The following is an 18,541-nucleotide window of genomic DNA, read 5'->3' as shown; positions in this document are numbered from 1 at the left end:
TACTCCCAAAACTCAATCTTGCCTTGAGGCCACTTAAAGCCTCTATTTTCAACCAACTACATGAAAGCATATCAAGGGATGCATGGGGTCAAGGGTACAATGTACCTTGGTTTGGCAGAGCTCAAACCATTTCTTCCACAAAAAAACATGTCCTCCTCCGTAGACAGTTTTGATTTTATCCCTTGAGATCTTACTTGGTGACTCAGTGACTTGCTGCTCTGTTAAAAAGCAAATTGTGTTCACTTCACTGGACAAGAAACCCTAGTTCCCCGTAAACCATGGAGACAAATGTATTAACAGTCATTGGTGCAAAGCCTCACTGTTCTTCAAAAGAAGCAGCAACATAGGATAATGAGGTAGCCCAGGATGTTAAAGCACTTGTGCAAGCAAGGCAACATGTGTTCAATCCCCAGAATTATGCAAATATGGAAGAAAAGAACCAACTCCATGAAGTTGCCTGCAGATGTTCCCCTATACAATCATCATACATACAAAAAGAAGGAGGAGGAGGAGGAAGAGGAGGAGGAGGATGCTGAGAAGAAGAAGAAGAAGAAGAAGAAGAAGAAGAAGAAGAAGAAGAAGAGAAGAAGAGGAAGAGGAAGAGGAAGAGGAAGAGGAAGAGGAGGAGGAGGAGGAGGAGGAGGAGCATTTCCACCAAGATTAGCTGACAAGCTATTACTCAGATCAAACTGACAGTACGAATGTTCTTTCAGAATCTTTTGTAAGGATTTATGGTTATGCTGCTGGCTGGCATTATGTCAACATAACACAGATAAAAGTTACCAGAAAGGAGGGAGCAATTGAGAAAATTCCTTCATAAAATCTGGCTGTAGGGTATTTCTTAATTAGTGATTGACAAGGAAGTAAGGGTCCAACCCATTGTGGATGTCCTGGATTCTATGAGAAAGCAGACTGAGAAAGCCCCAAGGGGCAAGCTAGTAAGCAACACCCTCCATGGGCTCTTCATCAGTTCCTGCCTCCATGTTTGCTGCCCTGTTTTGAGTTCCTGTCCTGACTTTCTCCAATGATGAACAATGATACGGAGTGGAAGCCAAACACACCAAGTTGCTGTGGTCATGATGTTTCATCACAGCAATAATAACCCTAACTAAGACAGTGATAATAGTATTATTTCATTTGGAGTTTTTTTCCCCCCAGAGTGATGTTCAGCTGACAAATTGAAGAAATCTTTCTTTCTTATTGGGAAACTTAATCCCTCTTGTCCATTCGCATTTCTATCATTTGCTGCAGTAGTTCTCAATTTAGAGTAATACATTTTCTGGCCCAAGATCCCTTCCCCTGAGGAACATTTGTCAATATCCAGAAATTTTTTTTTTTTTTTTTTTTTTTTTTTTGTCATTTCATCTAGAGATAGAGAACGTCATTACATTAGGCGGTAGAAGCAGCAGTGAAAATAAATACGATGTGATGTGCAGGAAAGCTGCAAAACAAGGGATTATCAGCTTAATCAATAAAGGCAAGGTGAGAGCCTGCATTAGTGAGGCACCTCTCTGATGTCCATATGAACCCTCATGCCATTGGCCTCTCTCTGTTGGCTACTCCCTTGGTTACCTCCACTCTCTGTTATCTTGAGTAAGTGGCTTGTGTCTGCTGCCTTCATATTCTCCCCCCTCACCCCTATAGAACCTCTAGGAGTTGGTTTTCCGCTTGTCTATGGAGAGAGACCCAAGGCCATGTTATGTATGATGCAGAGAATGGTCTGTAATTTGGGATGAGTAAGTGTGTTAAATATAGAGCAAGAAAAAAAAGGAGACATAGCTTCATATGACACATTTTATAAAACACTCATGGGTGAGGAAAGGCAGGATACCCCCATTTCCTTATCATTCTGGAACTGGAAGTTCAAGATGAAGGTGTTTCTGCAGCTACTTTCTCCTGAGGTTTCTGTCCTGGCCTTGTAGGTGGTACTTCTTAAGGCCCACACGGCTGTCCCTCTGTGCACATCTGATCTCCGTCTACTCTTAAAGGGGTGTCCATCCCGTAGGTTAATCCTCAATCTAGTAACCTCACTGAATGGCCTATTTAAAGATTTCTTCCCCAAAGACGTGAGGCCACATTCCGATGGACTGAGGCTAGACTTCCACACGAGACTCGGCCCACAGCATGCCCACCTCCAGTCCTGAGTAGGCAAAAGTAAGGCGTGCGTCACCAGAGCTAGGGGAGCTACTGCAGGAATAACAGCTGCCATCAGGGAGTGGTGGGCCTACTCTAGATGGTAAGAGCCAACCTTTACCATCAGCATAGGCCCTCCCACTGGTCAATTCCAGCTGGGATCCAGAGCATGGCAAGAAGGATGGTACCCTCGGCTGGGCCAGCATAGATAAGGTTGACTAGGAGGACAACGAGGAGCTAGATGACCTCAAAGTTGGCTGCTACTAGTGCCTTTTGAGTTAAACAATGAACAGCTTTTTTCCTGAAGCTGTCCAGGATGCTGGGCCAGTGTGTTCCAGAGGTCAGTGCCATGTTTTGGCTCCAAAGGGCAGACTCTGATAAAATACTTTCTTGAGATGTAATTATCCTGTGCCATCTTACGAAGGTGCGGGCCCTCCCTTCAGCTTTCATCATGACTGAGTGGTGACATCATTCTGTGGTTCCAACACTATCTGGATGCCTTTGCTCTCTTTCAGGAACCCGAGCGCCAGTACATGCACATAGGTACCATGGTGGAGTTCGCATATGCCCTAGTGGCAAAACTGGATGCCATCAATAAACACTCCTTCAATGACTTCAAACTGCGAGTGGGTATGTCCTTGCACAGTGAGCTGAGCAAGAATCAGTGGAGATCCTGGGGTGCTGGTGAAGCTGGGGTAGTGGGGCTGGCTGCATGTGGAAAGGTATTAGGGACACTGTGGGGCCCAGAATCACTATTGTACAATTTGAAAAGAGACACCCCCTTTGGCTGAGTTGGAGATGTGTCTTAATCCCCAGAGCCTGCGCCCAGCAGTCAGGGTCTGCCTAGCACAGAACTGTTCACTTGCTGTTCCTTATTGGTTGGAAGTTGCCGTTGTCCTGCTGTTACCAGTGGCCCAGCATCAACTAGCTTTCACTACCTGTGCCAGAGATAGGAGATGTCTTGAACAGTGTGTCTCGGCACTGAGGGTGGGGCAGGTACATGTAATCCCAGCACTGGGGAGGGTTAGAAGCAGGAGGATTCCAGAAGGAGCCTCAAGACTGTCTTCAGCTACATAACAGTGCAAGATAGCCTAGGTTACATGAGCCTCTGTCTCAAAAACCCTCAAAGGAATACATGTTCGCTTGCTGAACTTACAATACTGATGTCCAGTCCTGCATTCACAGGGTCACAGCCCTCAGGAACACAAGATGCGTGTCCCAGGTAGTTCTTCTAATTTTCTACAATCTTGGGGAAATTTTTAGTATTTATTTTTATTTTTCCAAGACAAAGTTCCTCTGTATAGCCTTGGCTGTCCCAGACTCACTTTGTAGACCAGGATGGCCTCGAACTCACAGCGATCCACTTGCCTCTGCCTCCTGAGTGTTGGGATTAAAGGCCTGCGCCACCATGCTCGGCTGGAAATTTTTAGTATTTAAAAAATCATAACTTCTAATTTACTGAGGAAAAAAACTTTTTGAAAAGTTTTTAAAACAAATTTTAAGTTGATATTTAGCATGTTTCATTATGACTTGCCTTTTCCAAAGTCTTGCTTTTAAAAGTCAGCGTTTGAAGCCATAGACTTAGCACACAGCTGGCCCATAATATATGCACAGTGTCTGTAGGAACTCATGATTTGTAAGAACTTCTTTGACATTTTTTTTTTGTTTTGTTTTCTTGGCAACACATTTTTGCTTCTTCTGTTAGTCCACAGACAAGCAGTTCTTGTGTCAAGTTCCATCTGTGTTGTTTATGACTTTTTTTACAAACAGATTTCTACTTTGGGGGTGAGGGATATCTTTGAAGTTATTTCCTTCCTCCTCTGGTAAATAAGATGCTCTTCTTCACACATGCTGTTAGTCATTAGCACGTGAGCATGTGGTCTTTTATACTGTGTCACTTATGTATGGGTGAGCCTTTAGACTCTGCAAACACAGAAGTCAGGGAGAATGAGAGATGAGGACACTGTACTGGCAGCTAACTGTCCTGTCACACATGTCTCTGGAACCCTAGATCAGAGCTTTCTTTTTTTGTTGTTTGTTTGTTTGTTTTAAATATTTATCTGTTTATTATTATGTATACAGTGCTCTGCCTGCATGTACACCTGCGGGCCAGAAGAGGGCACCAGATCTCATTATAGATGGCTGTGAGCAACCATGTGGTTGCTGGGAATTGAACTCAGGACCTTTGGAAGAGCAGCCAGTGCTCTTAACCTCTGAGCCATCTCTCCAGCCCCCAGAGCTTTCTTTACGTCGTTTCTTGACAGCCTGGGAAATGGTGTCCTCAAACACTGATGCCGTTGCTCTGTTGTTATAATGGAATTCCTGGAGACTTTCATAAGTCTCATAAGGTTTGTGCAGCTCATAAGGCCAATAGTGCATGCTCAGGTGCTGCCCATCCATTTGGCCCATAGTGAGGGCCTCATAGCTACATCACAGCATGGAACAATTGTATATGGCATCATGGCAGTTATATATGTGAGAGGGACCACATGGCAAATCTGGAGGTCAGAAAGGGCAGTAGATTAGCTCTTTGCAACAGCCTGTGAAGGCTTAACCTTCACAGTGACATAGTAAGCAATAAGTTCATCTTCTTGAAGGCCCCATCATCTTAACATTGCCACCTGAAAACCAAGATTTCTGCATAACAGAATACCTTTTTCCAAACATACGTGACAAAAATAACCCAGCCATGTGACATGGGTCCATCACAAGGGCCACATCCAGAGCAGTCTCGGAGGTGGAACAGGAAAGATGGTGGCTTAGAGACACCGAGAACTTTTCTGCATCTTTACAAATCTGAAACAAAACAAAACAACAACAAAATAGAAGGTTCACATGGAAAGACCAAAAGGACAACAGTAAACAGCAGACTGCTACAGACCTGGTGAAATGCACAAAAAGTGAACTTCAGAATCACAAAAGAAACAAGCCAACCCCAACACAGAGCATTGAGCAAACTGGTCAGGAAGAGAGAGTGTCTCCCTCGGTGGAGCCATGAAGGAAAGAGAAAAAGCAGCTCAGGAAAATGCACAGCAGCAAAAAAACTGAGCTGTGCGGAAACAGCATCCGACCACAGCCATGTGTGCTGCAATTGGAGGACTTCAGTGCTTCCCAAAGCGACTGGCTGGTGTGGTGAAGCGCACCTATCCTGGCCCACGCTTTGCAGAGGAGAGCCCCTGCTGTTGTTATATCTTCTGGCCCACACAGGCCTTCCCTCTTCCACTGATAAAGCTAGGAATCACTCGGTGAGCCAGCGTGAACCCAGGAGATGGGTGAGGGCGTGGTATGAGACTAGTTGCAGCAGATTATTAAACTTGGGGAAAGGAGTTATTGGTCTAGACTCAGACCTTCTGAATTGCTGCGAGCAGGAAATAACCTCCATCCGTGGGTATCTGTTGAGTGCCTGTGTTCTTCTTATCGTTAGGGAACCTTATCTCTCCATTCAGCCTACATGTCAGCCCAGTAGTCGGTTAACCCGATGTTTTATTTGTCTTTGAGTCCCTCTTACCCAAGCCCTCAGGCTCCCCCAAGAGGCGCTCCTTGCCTGCCTTCAGCACAGAACACTACCAAATGGCAGTTCACAGTGGGAGCAAAGAAGAAAGTCAGCACAAAAAGCAATGGTTCCGTTGACATCTAGATTCAGTCTAGATGCAACTTCTGCTGCATGCCAGGCCACAGAATCAGAGCCATGAATCATGCACACTCACCTGGCGCCAAGTAGAGATAGCCTATTGCCATCCATAACCAGGTCAGGCCCCACCCGTAGCCAAGAGCTGCTCCCCAAGCAGACATGTAGAGTAGTCGGAGTAGCATCAATGGATGAGGGGATAGAATCTCAGGCTGGCGTCCCGACCTGCCCCCTGGGTGCCCTGACCCTTGTGACAGTGCCGGATGTTTGCAGTAGACATTCAGTTTTGTTGAGTACACCACAAAAGCAAAGAGGGGTGTATTTCTCACCTCTTCTCTACCTGCCGAAGTTTGTGGAATATTATTTGGATTTTTGTTTCTGAGCCTAGCTTCTCAGTGCAAAAATCTGTCCCTAAAAATCCCTCGCTAGGCAGGGCTACAGTCAGAAACCACATCTCTAAGAAATGCCTTTGTTAATGCAGTTGTAATGATGCTGGATGATGCCGGAGGAGAAGATAGAAACGGGTAATCAGAGCGTCTCACAGCTGTTCCAACGGCCCTCTCCCACACCACCCCAAAACACTCGTGGGTCTGTGTGCTGAAACTGAGTTCTCCTGACAAGAAGTCCACATATACTTTGAAATGGGCTGAGAAGATCACAGGGCTCCAGTCACACAGAGACACTGGTCTGACTCTTGACCCAGTGGCTTCTGATAGTAGGTGCCATCTCCATGCCCCACCCCTAGCCAGGACACACTTTGACTCCAGTCAAGCAATAATCGGGGTTTATAAATTGTGGCTGATCGAAAGGGGACCTCAGCAGAAACACTGTGGCCTTCTTTGAATGTGGTGTCCCAGGATGCCTTATTATCTGGAGAAGTAATGCATAAAAGTCAACATACTCCAGGGTCCTCACAAATCCTTTGTGCTGCAGCGAGAACTGGGCCAGCCGGATCAGAAAGAGAACACTATGCATTGCTCTACAGCCTTTGTGTTTGGTCTGCTTAGAGACTCAGAGGGGAGGCGTCTCACCCCAGCAGGACAACACCCCTCACTCTGAGGAACAAAGAGCCAGAGGGGCCTAGATTCAACCGAACCAAACCCTAAGATCCTTGGAGTTTGGCCATGTGTGTCACATCCTCACCCAGGGCCACCTCAACCAGCCCCACTCTCCTACAGTCTCAAGGCTCACAGTACCCCCATCTTTACTTCTAAATGCCAGTGTGTTGTATATATTAGGTTCCAATGATTTAAAACAATCCCAAATTTGGATTCCTCTTGGCTTTTTTTTTTAATCACACGCATTAGTTGTTTTGTTTTTTTAGTGCAGACCTGAGTAGAAGTAGGACCCATGAAGGGAATCCACTGGAAAACAGTGTAGTAAATAAGTCACCATGCAAAACATGTTCAGAAGCAGCAAGCCCATGCAGGTAAAAACTGCATGCGCAGGAAATTGGTGATAGAGATGAGACGTGTCCCTGGAGACCCAGAAGGGACTCCTGGCTCACCCTCTGTCTCTATGAAGGCACCTGCGTCTGCTTCCTTACCCACAAAACATTGGTGGTGGTGGTGGCCTGACCCATGTGCTAGGATTGTCACAGGAGAGTTTATGTATGGGAAACATGAACGGTAGTTTGCAGAAATCAGAAATGTTGCATGAGCGTGGCTGCGGGGGGTGGGGGGGCACTGTGCTTGTCATGTTGTCAGAGGGAGGTAAGTGTACTGAGCTCATCCATTCAGAGTACACAGTTAAACCGTGAGTATTTGGAAATTAACATTAACTATATTAGGCATAGTAACTCATGCCTCTAAGACCAGCGCTTGACAGGAGGGTTTGAAATTTGAAGTCAGCCTGAGCTACATGATAAAAGCCTGTCTCCAAAAAGCAAACAGAAACAAGATTTAAAACTCATGCTAATTGTGAACTTTGGAAGAGTCTTCTGATGACTTCTCACCTAAGATTCTTTAGCAACAACAAGGAAAACAATTTGTAATAATACTAAGTTTTCAAAGCACGCGGGCCTTATATCAGAGGATGGATAACGGCATTAGAGATGTGGGTCGAGATCTAAAAGGAACCCTGACAGGGCAGTCACTGCGGTATCTTGAGATGATAAAGTGGAGGTTGCTCTAGACTCTGATACCTAGTAGTTCATGGATTTGGTTAGGACGTGTTTAAATGATGTTTCAAGCATGAGTCAAACATTCTCTGACTTAAGACAGTCACTGAAATTTGAATCTTGCTAACCTGGCTCTGAATGTTGCAGGTATCAACCATGGACCTGTAATAGCCGGTGTCATAGGGGCTCAGAAGCCACAGTATGACATCTGGGGCAATACTGTCAATGTTGCCAGCAGGATGGACAGCACCGGGGTCCTGGACAAAATACAGGTAACTCAGTTTCTTCTCAGCCCCCCCTTGGTTCTAATAGGACCTATCAGTGATGATGATGATGATGATAATGAAAAAAATTTTAAATAGGTAAAGTTAGAGTTTATTTAAGCCCTTTTATAACGGAAAATGTTAGTTTTTGATTAACCATTAGGAATGACACCAGCCAGATTCTAATGGTGAGAAGGTGATGAGCTGAATGAAACAAATCCTCTGACCAGAAGTGACTGCATGACAGGATGATGGCCCTTAGCCCTGACTGTCCTCCTGTACTGTCCTTCTGTACTAAAAACCAGGGAGGTGCCCTCCTGTGCAGAGAGCCAGGGAGGTGCTCTCCTGTGCAGAGAGCCAGGGAGGTGCCCTCCTGTGCAGAGAGCCAGGGAGGTGCCCTCCTGTGCAGAGAGCCAGGGAGGTGCCCTCCTGTGCAGAGAGTCAGGGAGGTGTTCTCCTGTGCAGAGAGCCGGAGAGGTGCCCTCCTGTGCAAAGAGCCGGGGAGGCGCCTCCCTATGCAAAGAGCCGGGGAGGTGCCCTCCTGTGCAGAGAGCCAAGGAGGTGCCCTCCTGTGCAGAAAGCCAGGGAGGTGCCCTCCTGTGCAGAGAGCCAGGGAGGTGTGCTCCTGTGCAGAGAGCCAGGGAGGTGCCCTCCTGTGCAGAGAGTCGGGGAGGTGTTCTCCTGTGCAGAGAGCCGGGGAGGTGCCCTCCTGTGCAGAGAGCCAGGGAGATGTCCTCCTGTGCAGAGAGCCAAGGAGGTGCCCTCCTGTGCAGAGAGTCGGGGAGATGTTCTCCTGTGCAGAGAACCAGGGAGGTGCCCTCCTGTGCAGAGAGCCGGGGAGGTGTTCTCCTGTGCAGAGAGCCAGGGAGGTGCCCTCCTGTGCAGAGAGCCAGGGAGGTGCCCTCCTGTGCAGAGAGCCGAGGAGGTGTCCTCCTGTGCAGAGAGCTGAGGAGGTGCCCTTCTATGCAGAGAGCCAGGGAGGTGTTCTCGTGTGCAGAGAGCCAAGGAGGTGCCCTCCTGTGCAGAGAGTCGGGGAGGTGCCCTCCTGTGCAGAGAGCCAAGGAGGTGTCCTCCTGTGCAGAGAGCCGGGGAGGTGCCCTCCTATGCAGAGAGCCAGGGAGGTGTTCTCCTGTGCAGAGAACCAGGGAGATGTTCTCCTGTGCAGAGAGCCAGGGAGGTGCCCTCCTGTGCAGAGAGCCAGGGAGGTGCCCTCCTGTGCAGAGAGTCGGGGAGGTGTTCTCCTGTGCAGAGAGCCAGGGAGATGTTCTCCTGTGCAGAGAGCCAGGGAGGTGCCCTCCTGTGCAGAGAGCCAGGGAGGTGCCCTCCTGTGCAGAGAGTCGGGGAGGTGTTCTCCTGTGCAGAGAGCCAGGGAGGTGCCCTCCTGTGCAGAGAGCCAGGGAGATGTCCTCCTGTGCAGAGAACCAAGGAGGTGCCCTCCTGTGCAGAGAGTCGGGGAGATGTTCTCCTGTGCAGAGAACCAGGGAGGTGCCCTCCTGTGCAGAGAGCCGGGGAGGTGCCCTCCTGTGCAGAGAGCCAGGGAGGTGCCCTCCTGTGCAGAGAGCCGGGGAGGTGCCCTCCTGTGCAGAGAGCCAGGGAGGTGCCCTCCTGTACAGAGAGTCGGGGAGGTGTTCTCCTGTGCAGAGAGCCAGGGAGGTGCCCTCCTGTGCAGAGAGCCGAGGAGGTGTCCTCCTGTGCAGAGAGCTGAGGAGGTGCCCTTCTATGCAGAGAGCCAGGGAGGTGTTCTCGTGTGCAGAGAGCCAAGGAGGTGTCCTCCTGTGCAGAGAGCCGGGGAGAGAGTCGGGGAGGTGCCCTCCTGTGCAGAGAGCCAAGGAGGTGTCCTCCTGTGCAGAGAGCCGGGGAGGTGCCCTCCTATGCAGAGAGCCAGGGAGGTGTTCTCCTGTGCAGAGAGCCAAGGAGGTGTCCTCCTGTGCAGAGAGCCAGGGAGGTGCCCTCCTGTGCAGAGAGCCGGGGAGGTGTCCTCCTGTGCAGAGAACCAGGGAGGTGCCCTCCTGTGCAGAGAGCCGGAGAGGTGCCCTCCTGTGCAGAGAGCCAGGGAGGTGCCCTCCTGTGCAGAGAGCCAGGAGTGGCCCTCCTGTGCAGAGAGCCGGGGAGGTGCCCTCCTGTGCAGAGAGTCAGGGAGGTGCCCTCCTGTGCAGAGAGCCAAGGAGGTGTCCTCCTGTGCAGAGAGCCGGGGAGGTGCCCTCCTATGCAGAGAGCCGGGGAGGTGTTCTCCTGTGCAGAGAGCCAAGGAGGTGTCCTCCTGTGCAGAGAGCCAGGGAGGTGCCCTCCTGTGCAGAGAGCCAGGGAGGTGCCCTCCTGTGCAGAGAGCCGGGGAGGTGCCCTCCTGTGCAGAGAGTCAGGGAGGTGCCCTCCTGTGCAGAGAGCCAAGGAGGTGTCCTCCTGTGCAGAGAGCCGGGGAGGTGCCCTCCTATGCAGAGAGCCGGGTAGGTGTTCTCCTGTGCAGAGAGCCAAGGAGGTGTCCTCCTGTGCAGAGAGCCGGGGAGGTGTCCTCCTGTGCAGAGAACCAGGGAGGTGCCCTCCTGTGCAGAGAGCCGGAGAGGTGCCCTCCTGTGCAAAGAGCCAGGGAGGTGCCCTCCTGTGCAGAGAGCCAGGGAGGTGCCCTCCTGTGCAGAGAGCCGGGGAGGTGCCCTCCTGTGCAGAGAGTCAGGGAGGTGCCCTCCTGTGCAGAGAGCCAAGGAGGTGTCCTCCTGTGCAGAGAGCCGGGGAGGTGCCCTCCTATGCAGAGAGCCGGGGAGGTGTTCTCCTGTGCAGAGAGCCAAGGAGGTGTCCTCCTGTGCAGAGAGCCAGGGAGGTGCCCTCCTGTGCAGAGAGCCAGGGAGGTGTGCTCCTGTGCAGAAAGCCAGGGAGATGTCCTCCTGTGCTATTCACTTTTCTGACCCCATCACACATCTGAAGACTTTGCAGGGGATGTCTACAGCTCAAAGCACAGGTAACGTTGACTTCCTGTGAGGGCAAAGTGTAGAATTAGAAAAAAAAAAAAAAAAAAGGATGAGAAGTGGGAAGAAGCAAAAGTAAGATTGGCGTGGAAGGACAGAACGGAATCAGCCTAGCATGCTATTTCAAGACATCTAAATGACTTCCAAATCTCTGCAATCCACCCAAGGGAGGGAAAGACAATATCTGATGAATTAAAGCAACAACTGAAAAATATAAAATCATTTTATGTTAATATTCCCTCTGCTCATTAAATCAATTTCAGCACTGGTTACAGTAACTCTAATTAGAAGAGCACTAATCATAATCTAGAGGGGGGGGAAAGGAATATAAATTGCTGGAAAGATGAGAAAAAATCTTTTCTAGGAAATGTGATGAAATTCTCCCAGTTCCATAGTTGAGCAATGGTCAGAGTGTGGTGGTAGAAGAACATCCCAGTCAAGACAGAGAGTACAAAAGATGGGTGGAGGCTATCCAGAAGGGACCTGTGTCCCCTGGAGTTGGCATTTTAGCTCATTTAATTCCTAGCTCCACTGATGTGCTGAGCTATGTACTATGGATGGAGCAGGAAACCTATCAGTCACCCAGTGGCCTCACACTGTGGAACAGTGTTGCATTGGAGAAAGTGGTCACATCGTGGTCACCACAGCTGTGTGGTCACAAGTGTGACAGCATCATGAAGGAAGCCATGTTTTGAATCATGATGGAAAGTAAGCTGACAGAGCAGGAAGGGAAGTTGGTTCAAGGTTGCTTCCATTCACTTGGGCACTTCGCCCTCACATCTCTATCTAGGCACTAGTCAAGGACTTCCTCTGCACTACCCTGACTGTTAAACTAATGTAACATCTGTTCTGTTTTCAAGGTCTCTTAGGCCCACCACAGTAGAGACGCCAAATGTCACACCCAGGGATCTCATTCACCAGGAATTATAATATCTAATCATTGCCCAAACTCCCTGATGGCAATTAGAGTCACCTTTTCAGAGACTATGGTGACAGCAGTAGATGGAAATAAGATGGGCAGTTAGGGATAGGGACCCTTACTGTGTATTCATGTGCTTTGCCATAAGACAGAAAATGTCCTCAGTCCTATCCTGGCTGAGGACCTGCTGAAGTGTTTGGGCTTTCTGACCTCTAGCCTGGTTCCTAAACGACTTTAAGGTTACCTCTTCAATGGAAGGTTGGGATGTCACAGTCTCTTTGTGCTGTAGAAGCTTTGGACCTGCACTTTCTCTTTCCCAAGCGACACTAGAAATGTAAACATCACTCAAATTGCAATGTGTAAAGGTTAAGGACGTTGTCCTAAATTCCGTCTCTGGCCTTATGTGGGGACCTGGCATCCCAAGCCACCCAAAAAGATATGCAAGGTGTTATCAGTCCCTTGACAAGGTCATGGGCTCCTCCTCCCCAGAGAACTCTTTGAGCAGGTGCTTGCAGCCATTTTTGCAGAGAGCATGGTGGCACTGGCCTGCCTGCTTTACTGCGGGCCTTTTAGCTTTCCTTTTCTTAATCCCCCTTTTTGAGTATTGGCCTTTGGTGAGAATAGGCAATGCCCACAGGACAGAGACAATGAGGAAATGCGGCATGGGGTCACTGAGGGGAGAGAAGAAAACTAGGTTTGGGCATGGCTGGAGAGTGGTCTGTAGAGGAGGAAGACATTCCCTTGTAGGTTTTGGAAGAAAATGAATGGCACAGGGCTGTGTAGATGAGAATATGAAAGCCTGCTGTCCATTCTAGTATTTGAAACAAGGAAGCTCTAAGACATAATGGCATTACAACAAAGGAAGACAGTCTACCTCAATCTATTTTTATTTTTAATTATGGACATGTGTATGTGCATTACCAGTCACTGTGTAACATGCCATTGTCCTATGTGACTCTACAGAGCTTTCATACCAATGTTCCATGCACATCTCAGACAGGCAGAGCATCTCCACAGACTGGCCGAGGAGGAACTGGGACAGATCTCTGTGGAAACTGACAGAGGATGCGTCTTGCTAGGGAGAAAGGCAATCTTTTTATGATTGAAAATCTCCATACATTATCCCTTCCAATTTCATGTTCTCATCTTTTTTAAGAACCCGACTGTGCTATTATGTGCATGCATGTGAGGCCATCTACTGACACATACACCTGACGGAAACTGACCCCGCTCCCCTAGCTGCTGTCAGTTGTCAATAGCTCCTCAACCAGTTCCCTCTTCCATTCTGACTGGTGTGTGGCTTGATCCTGTGCAGGTGTTATACCTTCAGACACAGCTCTGTCACATTCATATATGAACCTGTCCTCTTGTGCCCAGAGAACGCTGTGTCACTCACTGTACTCATCCAGTGCCTCTAGCCAGTAGGGTCTTTCCACCCATCCTTCCAGGATTGAGCCTTGGAGGCAAGAGGTGTGGTGCAAAGAGATGCCATATAGAGCTGAGCAATTCCCAGCCTCTTATTCTGTGCATGATGGCCAGCTTCCAGGCTCTGTGTTAATTGTCACCTAGTGAAAGGAGGTTTTCTGATAAGATTGAGGGATGTATTAATTTATAGGCGGGATGATAAGAACCTAGCAGGCAATTTGTACTACATCCATTTAGCAGAACGAGAGTATCAGATTCTCCCTTAGAGCTATGACCTTGCCAGCCACAGGCAACTGGACTGGTTTAGTGGCACCACGTGTGAATTCTGTCTTGTGGTTATGTAGCAAGTGGCATATCCTGCTGGGCCAGTCATTGTGGACTGCGGGGTAATCGCTAGGTAAGACCGTTGGTTGTCTTCTCCACTAGTGTCATGCCTAGACCCTTCCAATACTATGAAAGCTAATTAGTAAGGGTGAACCCTCCATGCCTGTACCAAGTTTCCTCACATCCTATGACTCAAGCACGTGGTGTCTTCAGCAATATGGCATTGCTATCAAGTTCTGGAGGGTAAGAGAGAGCAATGGCACTGGTCTGTAATGTGTTTCTACAGGACCCGACTGACCACCAACTCAAAAAGAGATGACCGTTATCTGGCACCAGGCTTTTACTTGACAGCCGGTGGTGTCTGAAAGAGATCTTGCCCCCTTCCCTGTATACACTTTAGGGAGCTTCTACAGCAGTGTGTTTCCATATGGTTTTCCAAAGCATTGTTAGCCATCCCTCCCCCATAAGCCCTAAGTGTCTTCACCTTGAACATTACTTGACAGTTTGGGCTCTTTCCATATGAACACTAAATTAAACCTTATTGACTTTAACCTTTTCTGGTAGATTTTTTTTTCTATTTGGTTTCTCAGGAATGGAATTCTTGGGGTGGGAAACAGAAAGGCTTTTCTTTCTCCTGTTGGAACTGGCTTGCACTGACTTGGGAAGTTATCCCTTTGTGTCTGTTTTCGCTGCCTGTAGGTGACTGAGGAGACGAGCCTTGTCCTGCAGACGCTTGGGTACACGTGCACGTGCCGAGGCATCATCAACGTGAAGGGGAAGGGGGACCTGAAGACATACTTCGTGAACACAGAGATGTCAAGGTCCCTTTCTCAGAGCAACTTGGCATCCTGAAACGCCATCCCTTTCTGTCAAGAAGAGCGTGCCTGTGGAAGGGTACCACACGCTTTCCAGCTACCGCCTTTGTCCCTTGTTTTGATGTCCCTGCTCTGTCCTATCCTCTGGAGCCCCTGCAGACTAGTTCCTGTGACCCAGTGGCATACTGTTTGGTGTCTCTGTGTGCCCAGATTGTCCTGCCACTTGCACTGTGCTTACTCCTAAGCAAAAGGAGAAAGGAACGTGTCCTAGAAGGAGCACATTTAAAGAGGTGATGAAGAAAGAGGTGAAGTGAACACAAATTCTTAAGGCAATAAAACTGGGGGGGTGTATATTATCTTCTGGTGCATGTTCTCTGGAGAATACGGTAGCTCGTAACTGCATCCCTAGTCTGATATTCAAACACACAGTATTTGTGAATAAGTTGATCCTGTCACCCAACATGGAGTCTGTGCTCACCCACCCATGTGTCTCTCATTGCCAGTGGTCATCCGTGGGCCTCAGCTGGGACTCGCGGCCCTTGTCACCTTGCTCTGTTGTCTCATGGCAGCAGCACATTGCCATCCATCACCAGAATTAGTCCTCACAGCCTAGGACCAGTTTTGTACCAAACTCGTCTGATGTTTTGATGCCATTTGTCTTTTGTAAGGTTAATTCATTAAAAGTTTTATGTACTTTGGTTTATAGTGCCCGCATCTTTTCTTTTCCTTTTTTTTTTTTTTTTTTTTTTTTTTTTTTTTTTTTTTTCCCTTTCCTCTCTCCTGTGATTGGGTCCAGAATGAAAGTTTCACATCTTTCTCCCTTTTCAGAAACAGCCTAGAAGGTAGGACTGAAATACACCCTTGGATAATGGAGATAGTGTCAAAGTTTACAATGCAGTAAATTATGACGCAGTTCTCTGGGGGGAGAGAGTCTATGCTTAGTGTATCTGATGGTCTATTTTTAGTTTTGCTATCTTTTGCGAACCATTTAAACAGAAAAAAGTCAGGACCCAACGCCGAGCCCTTTCTGCCTGCTGGGCCTTTGCCAGGGCTTGCAGACTTAAACAACATAAGAAGTGTTTGGGACCAGCTGTGTAAGTCAGGTGCCTCAGTAGCCTGAACTGGAAGGCCCACAAGCTGCCTGTTACATCTGAGGAGGTGACAGATGGCCTGAGCTGCATATCAACTCAAAAGTTGCCTGGCACTGGCTTTTTGTTCTCTAAGAAAAAGTACACTTTGCCAAATGATTAGAAAGAAAGAAAGAAAGAAAGAAAGAAAGAAAGAAAAGAAAGAAAGAAAGAAAGAAAGAAAGAAAGAAAGAAATTGTGTATTTTTAAAAAAAAAAAATGTTTACAAGAAGAAAAATGTAAATAGCAGGCCGATTGAACAAACCTGGTTTCCTTTCAGAGCAGGCACCTGTAAGAAGCAGAGGACCCAGACAGGCTGGTAGGAAACAGTTGATTAGTGGACACCCTAAACGTGAATCACAGGCTTCCAGTCTGACACCTGGCTCTGACTCTGGCTTATTTACACACCGGCCTCTCTGGGTGGGACCTCACCCAGCATACTCTGAACCCAAACCTGAACCACTGAAGAGGAAATATGGCCCACATTTACAAATTCCCAAGTGATTCCCATCACTTTCCCAACTTGAGACTCCCTCCCCTTCAGTTTATAAATGAGGAAAAAAGTGCATAGACACCTAGCTTGGTGGCTGCTCTGTGGCCGAGGCACCTCTAAGGTATGCTGTCAGTCAGTCCTCTAGGGCTCTCTTTGCCTCCTTACTAAGCTTCTTGAAGCCAATGGCCATCGCACCTTCTCTTTCTTCCTTTGATTGTCTGTCAGCACCCGCATGTAGGGACCAACACCAAACAGTGGTTGGGATTTGGTCAGTGGAAATATATTCTATTAACTGTTAACACAAGAGTGTACCCTCCAGGCTCAGACAAGGCTCAGCATTGGGCATCCCACACTGCTCCTGCACAGCCCCCAAGAGCACTTCCCAGCATCCATGGCTGGTGCTCACAGCTACATGAGATCTGGCATTCTCTTCTGTCCTCAGCGGGCACCAGCAGCTGTGCATATATCCACACAGACATGCACATATACACATAAGCTTAAATTTAAAATAATAATAATAATACCCCCCCTTAAGACGTCTCTGGACAGCCTTCAGTAATTGGCTGTAAACATTGAGAAGCCATCAGAAATCCATTTCCTTTTCCTTTACTATCTACTAAATGTGAGGTCTTCTGAAACCTTGATCCCATCCCTTTCTAAAAACAAGCAGCATGCTGGGCAGGGTCGTGCACACCTTCGACCCCAGCACTTGGGAGGGGTAGGCAGGTAGATTTGAAGCTCAAGGCCAGCCTCAGCTACACCCTGAGTTTGAAGCCAACCTGAGCTCTACAACACCCTGATTCCAATTCTTCCCCAACCTCAGGCCCCCCAAAATAAGACAAAAGAAAAAAATGAAAGAAAATAGTAGGTTAAAGATAATGGATCCACTGGGCCCAGGGGTCCCGCTCAAACTAAGGCACCAGCCAAGGACAATGCAGGCGGTAAACTTTAAACCCCTACCCAGATCTAGCCAATGGTCAGAATATTCTCCACAGTTGAGTGGAGAGTGGGATATGACTTTCTCACGTACTCTGGTGCCTCACATTTGACCATGCCCCCTGGAGGGGGAGACCTGGTGGCACTCAGAGGAAGGACAGCAGGCTACCAAGAAGAGACTTGATACCCTATGAGCATATACAGGGGGAGGTAATCCCCCTCAGGAACAGTCATAGGGGAGGGGAATAATGGGAAAAAGGGGGAGGGATGGAAGAATGGGAGGATACAAGGGATGGGATAACCATTGAGATGTAACAAGAATAAATTAATAAAAAAAATTTTAAAAAAAGATAATGGATCCACACTGAAGTCATGAAAATAACTTAGTTTGACATTAATTTATTTCATCTGCATATAGTTTTTAGATAAAAGAATAAATGAATAAAGGGTAATTTACACAGATTTCTATAATCCAGATTTTTTTATGTTTTATATTATAAATATGGTATAAAGTGCCCAAGAGTATCTCACATATACTATTGCTATTTATTTGGGAGGAAAAGAACAACAACACTGAAAAAATTCAGAAGATAAATATTTAGGAGTTACTCGGCCTTGAAAGTACCAGCAACTCAGGATCATGTGTCCTTGGAGAAACCGCCCTGCAGATTTACAACAATGAAACGAATGATTGAGCACGAAAATTAATTAGATCACCTGCCCGTTAACTGCTCAACTGTGAGGAATTCAGTCATGGTGAATGAGACGTGATTTCTTCCAAAAGATCCATTCATTAAAAATATATTTTAACTCTTGAGTGTGTGTCAAATTCTCCTGCAAAATAAACACTTCCCAAATAGGCTAAAAATCAGGTGCTTCCAAACAAGGAGAATGTTCAGAATGAAAGCCATGGGCTCCAACCCATGGGTCTCGGTGGCACAGTGTGCAAGGCCTGGGTCAGTCCACAGCGTCAATGACAGCATGGGTACACAGACCTCCAGTGCGTGGGACCACACCCTGCACATGGCTCTACCCTGGAAGTATTCAGATTCACTTCTTGGCTATGTTTGGAAATCTCACCTAAAAATGACAAAAATATGAGATCAAATAGAAAGAAGATGCAACAGGCAGACTTTTCCTTACGTCTGTCTGACACAAGAGTCCAGCCTGTGCGCTGCACCTGTGACAGCTTCTCCCTGGAGGTGGGGCGGTACGAATGTACAGGGGTTTTTATTCTGTTATGCAAAATTCAATTAGTATGTGACAAATGTTATAACCTGAAGAAAACAGAATGTTCTGTCTAGAGCTCGGTCATGTTGAGGGCCATTGTTAACATCTCCTATCAGAGAAGCACAGAAGGGTTGTTCATACTGTGGGCAGGAAGGGTTCCCTAAGTGATAAA

The 18,541-nt window shown here is 47.7% G+C and overlaps 1 protein-coding gene across 1 annotated transcript in view; it reads left to right on the top strand.

The window, feature by feature from the left end:
- The window catches only part of Adcy2 (adenylate cyclase 2), a 364,093-nt gene extending 348,802 nt beyond the window's left edge, over nucleotides 1-15,291 (top strand). Inside the window, exons 23-25 of the mRNA XM_051151053.1 lie at nucleotides 2,649-2,763; nucleotides 8,028-8,152; nucleotides 14,468-15,291. Coding sequence (XP_051007010.1) covers nucleotides 2,649-2,763; nucleotides 8,028-8,152; nucleotides 14,468-14,620 — 393 coding nt within the window. The 3' untranslated portion in view covers nucleotides 14,621-15,291. The remainder of the gene's footprint in view (nucleotides 1-2,648; nucleotides 2,764-8,027; nucleotides 8,153-14,467) is intronic.
- The last annotated feature ends 3,250 nt before the right edge of the window (nucleotides 15,292-18,541 follow it).

This window comes from Acomys russatus, chromosome 9, assembly GCF_903995435.1.
Source record: "Acomys russatus chromosome 9, mAcoRus1.1, whole genome shotgun sequence".
NCBI classification, from domain to species: domain Eukaryota; kingdom Metazoa; phylum Chordata; class Mammalia; order Rodentia; family Muridae; genus Acomys; species Acomys russatus.
The sequence above is the reverse complement of the archived record's forward strand: the minus strand, read 5'-3'. Positions and strand labels throughout refer to the sequence as shown.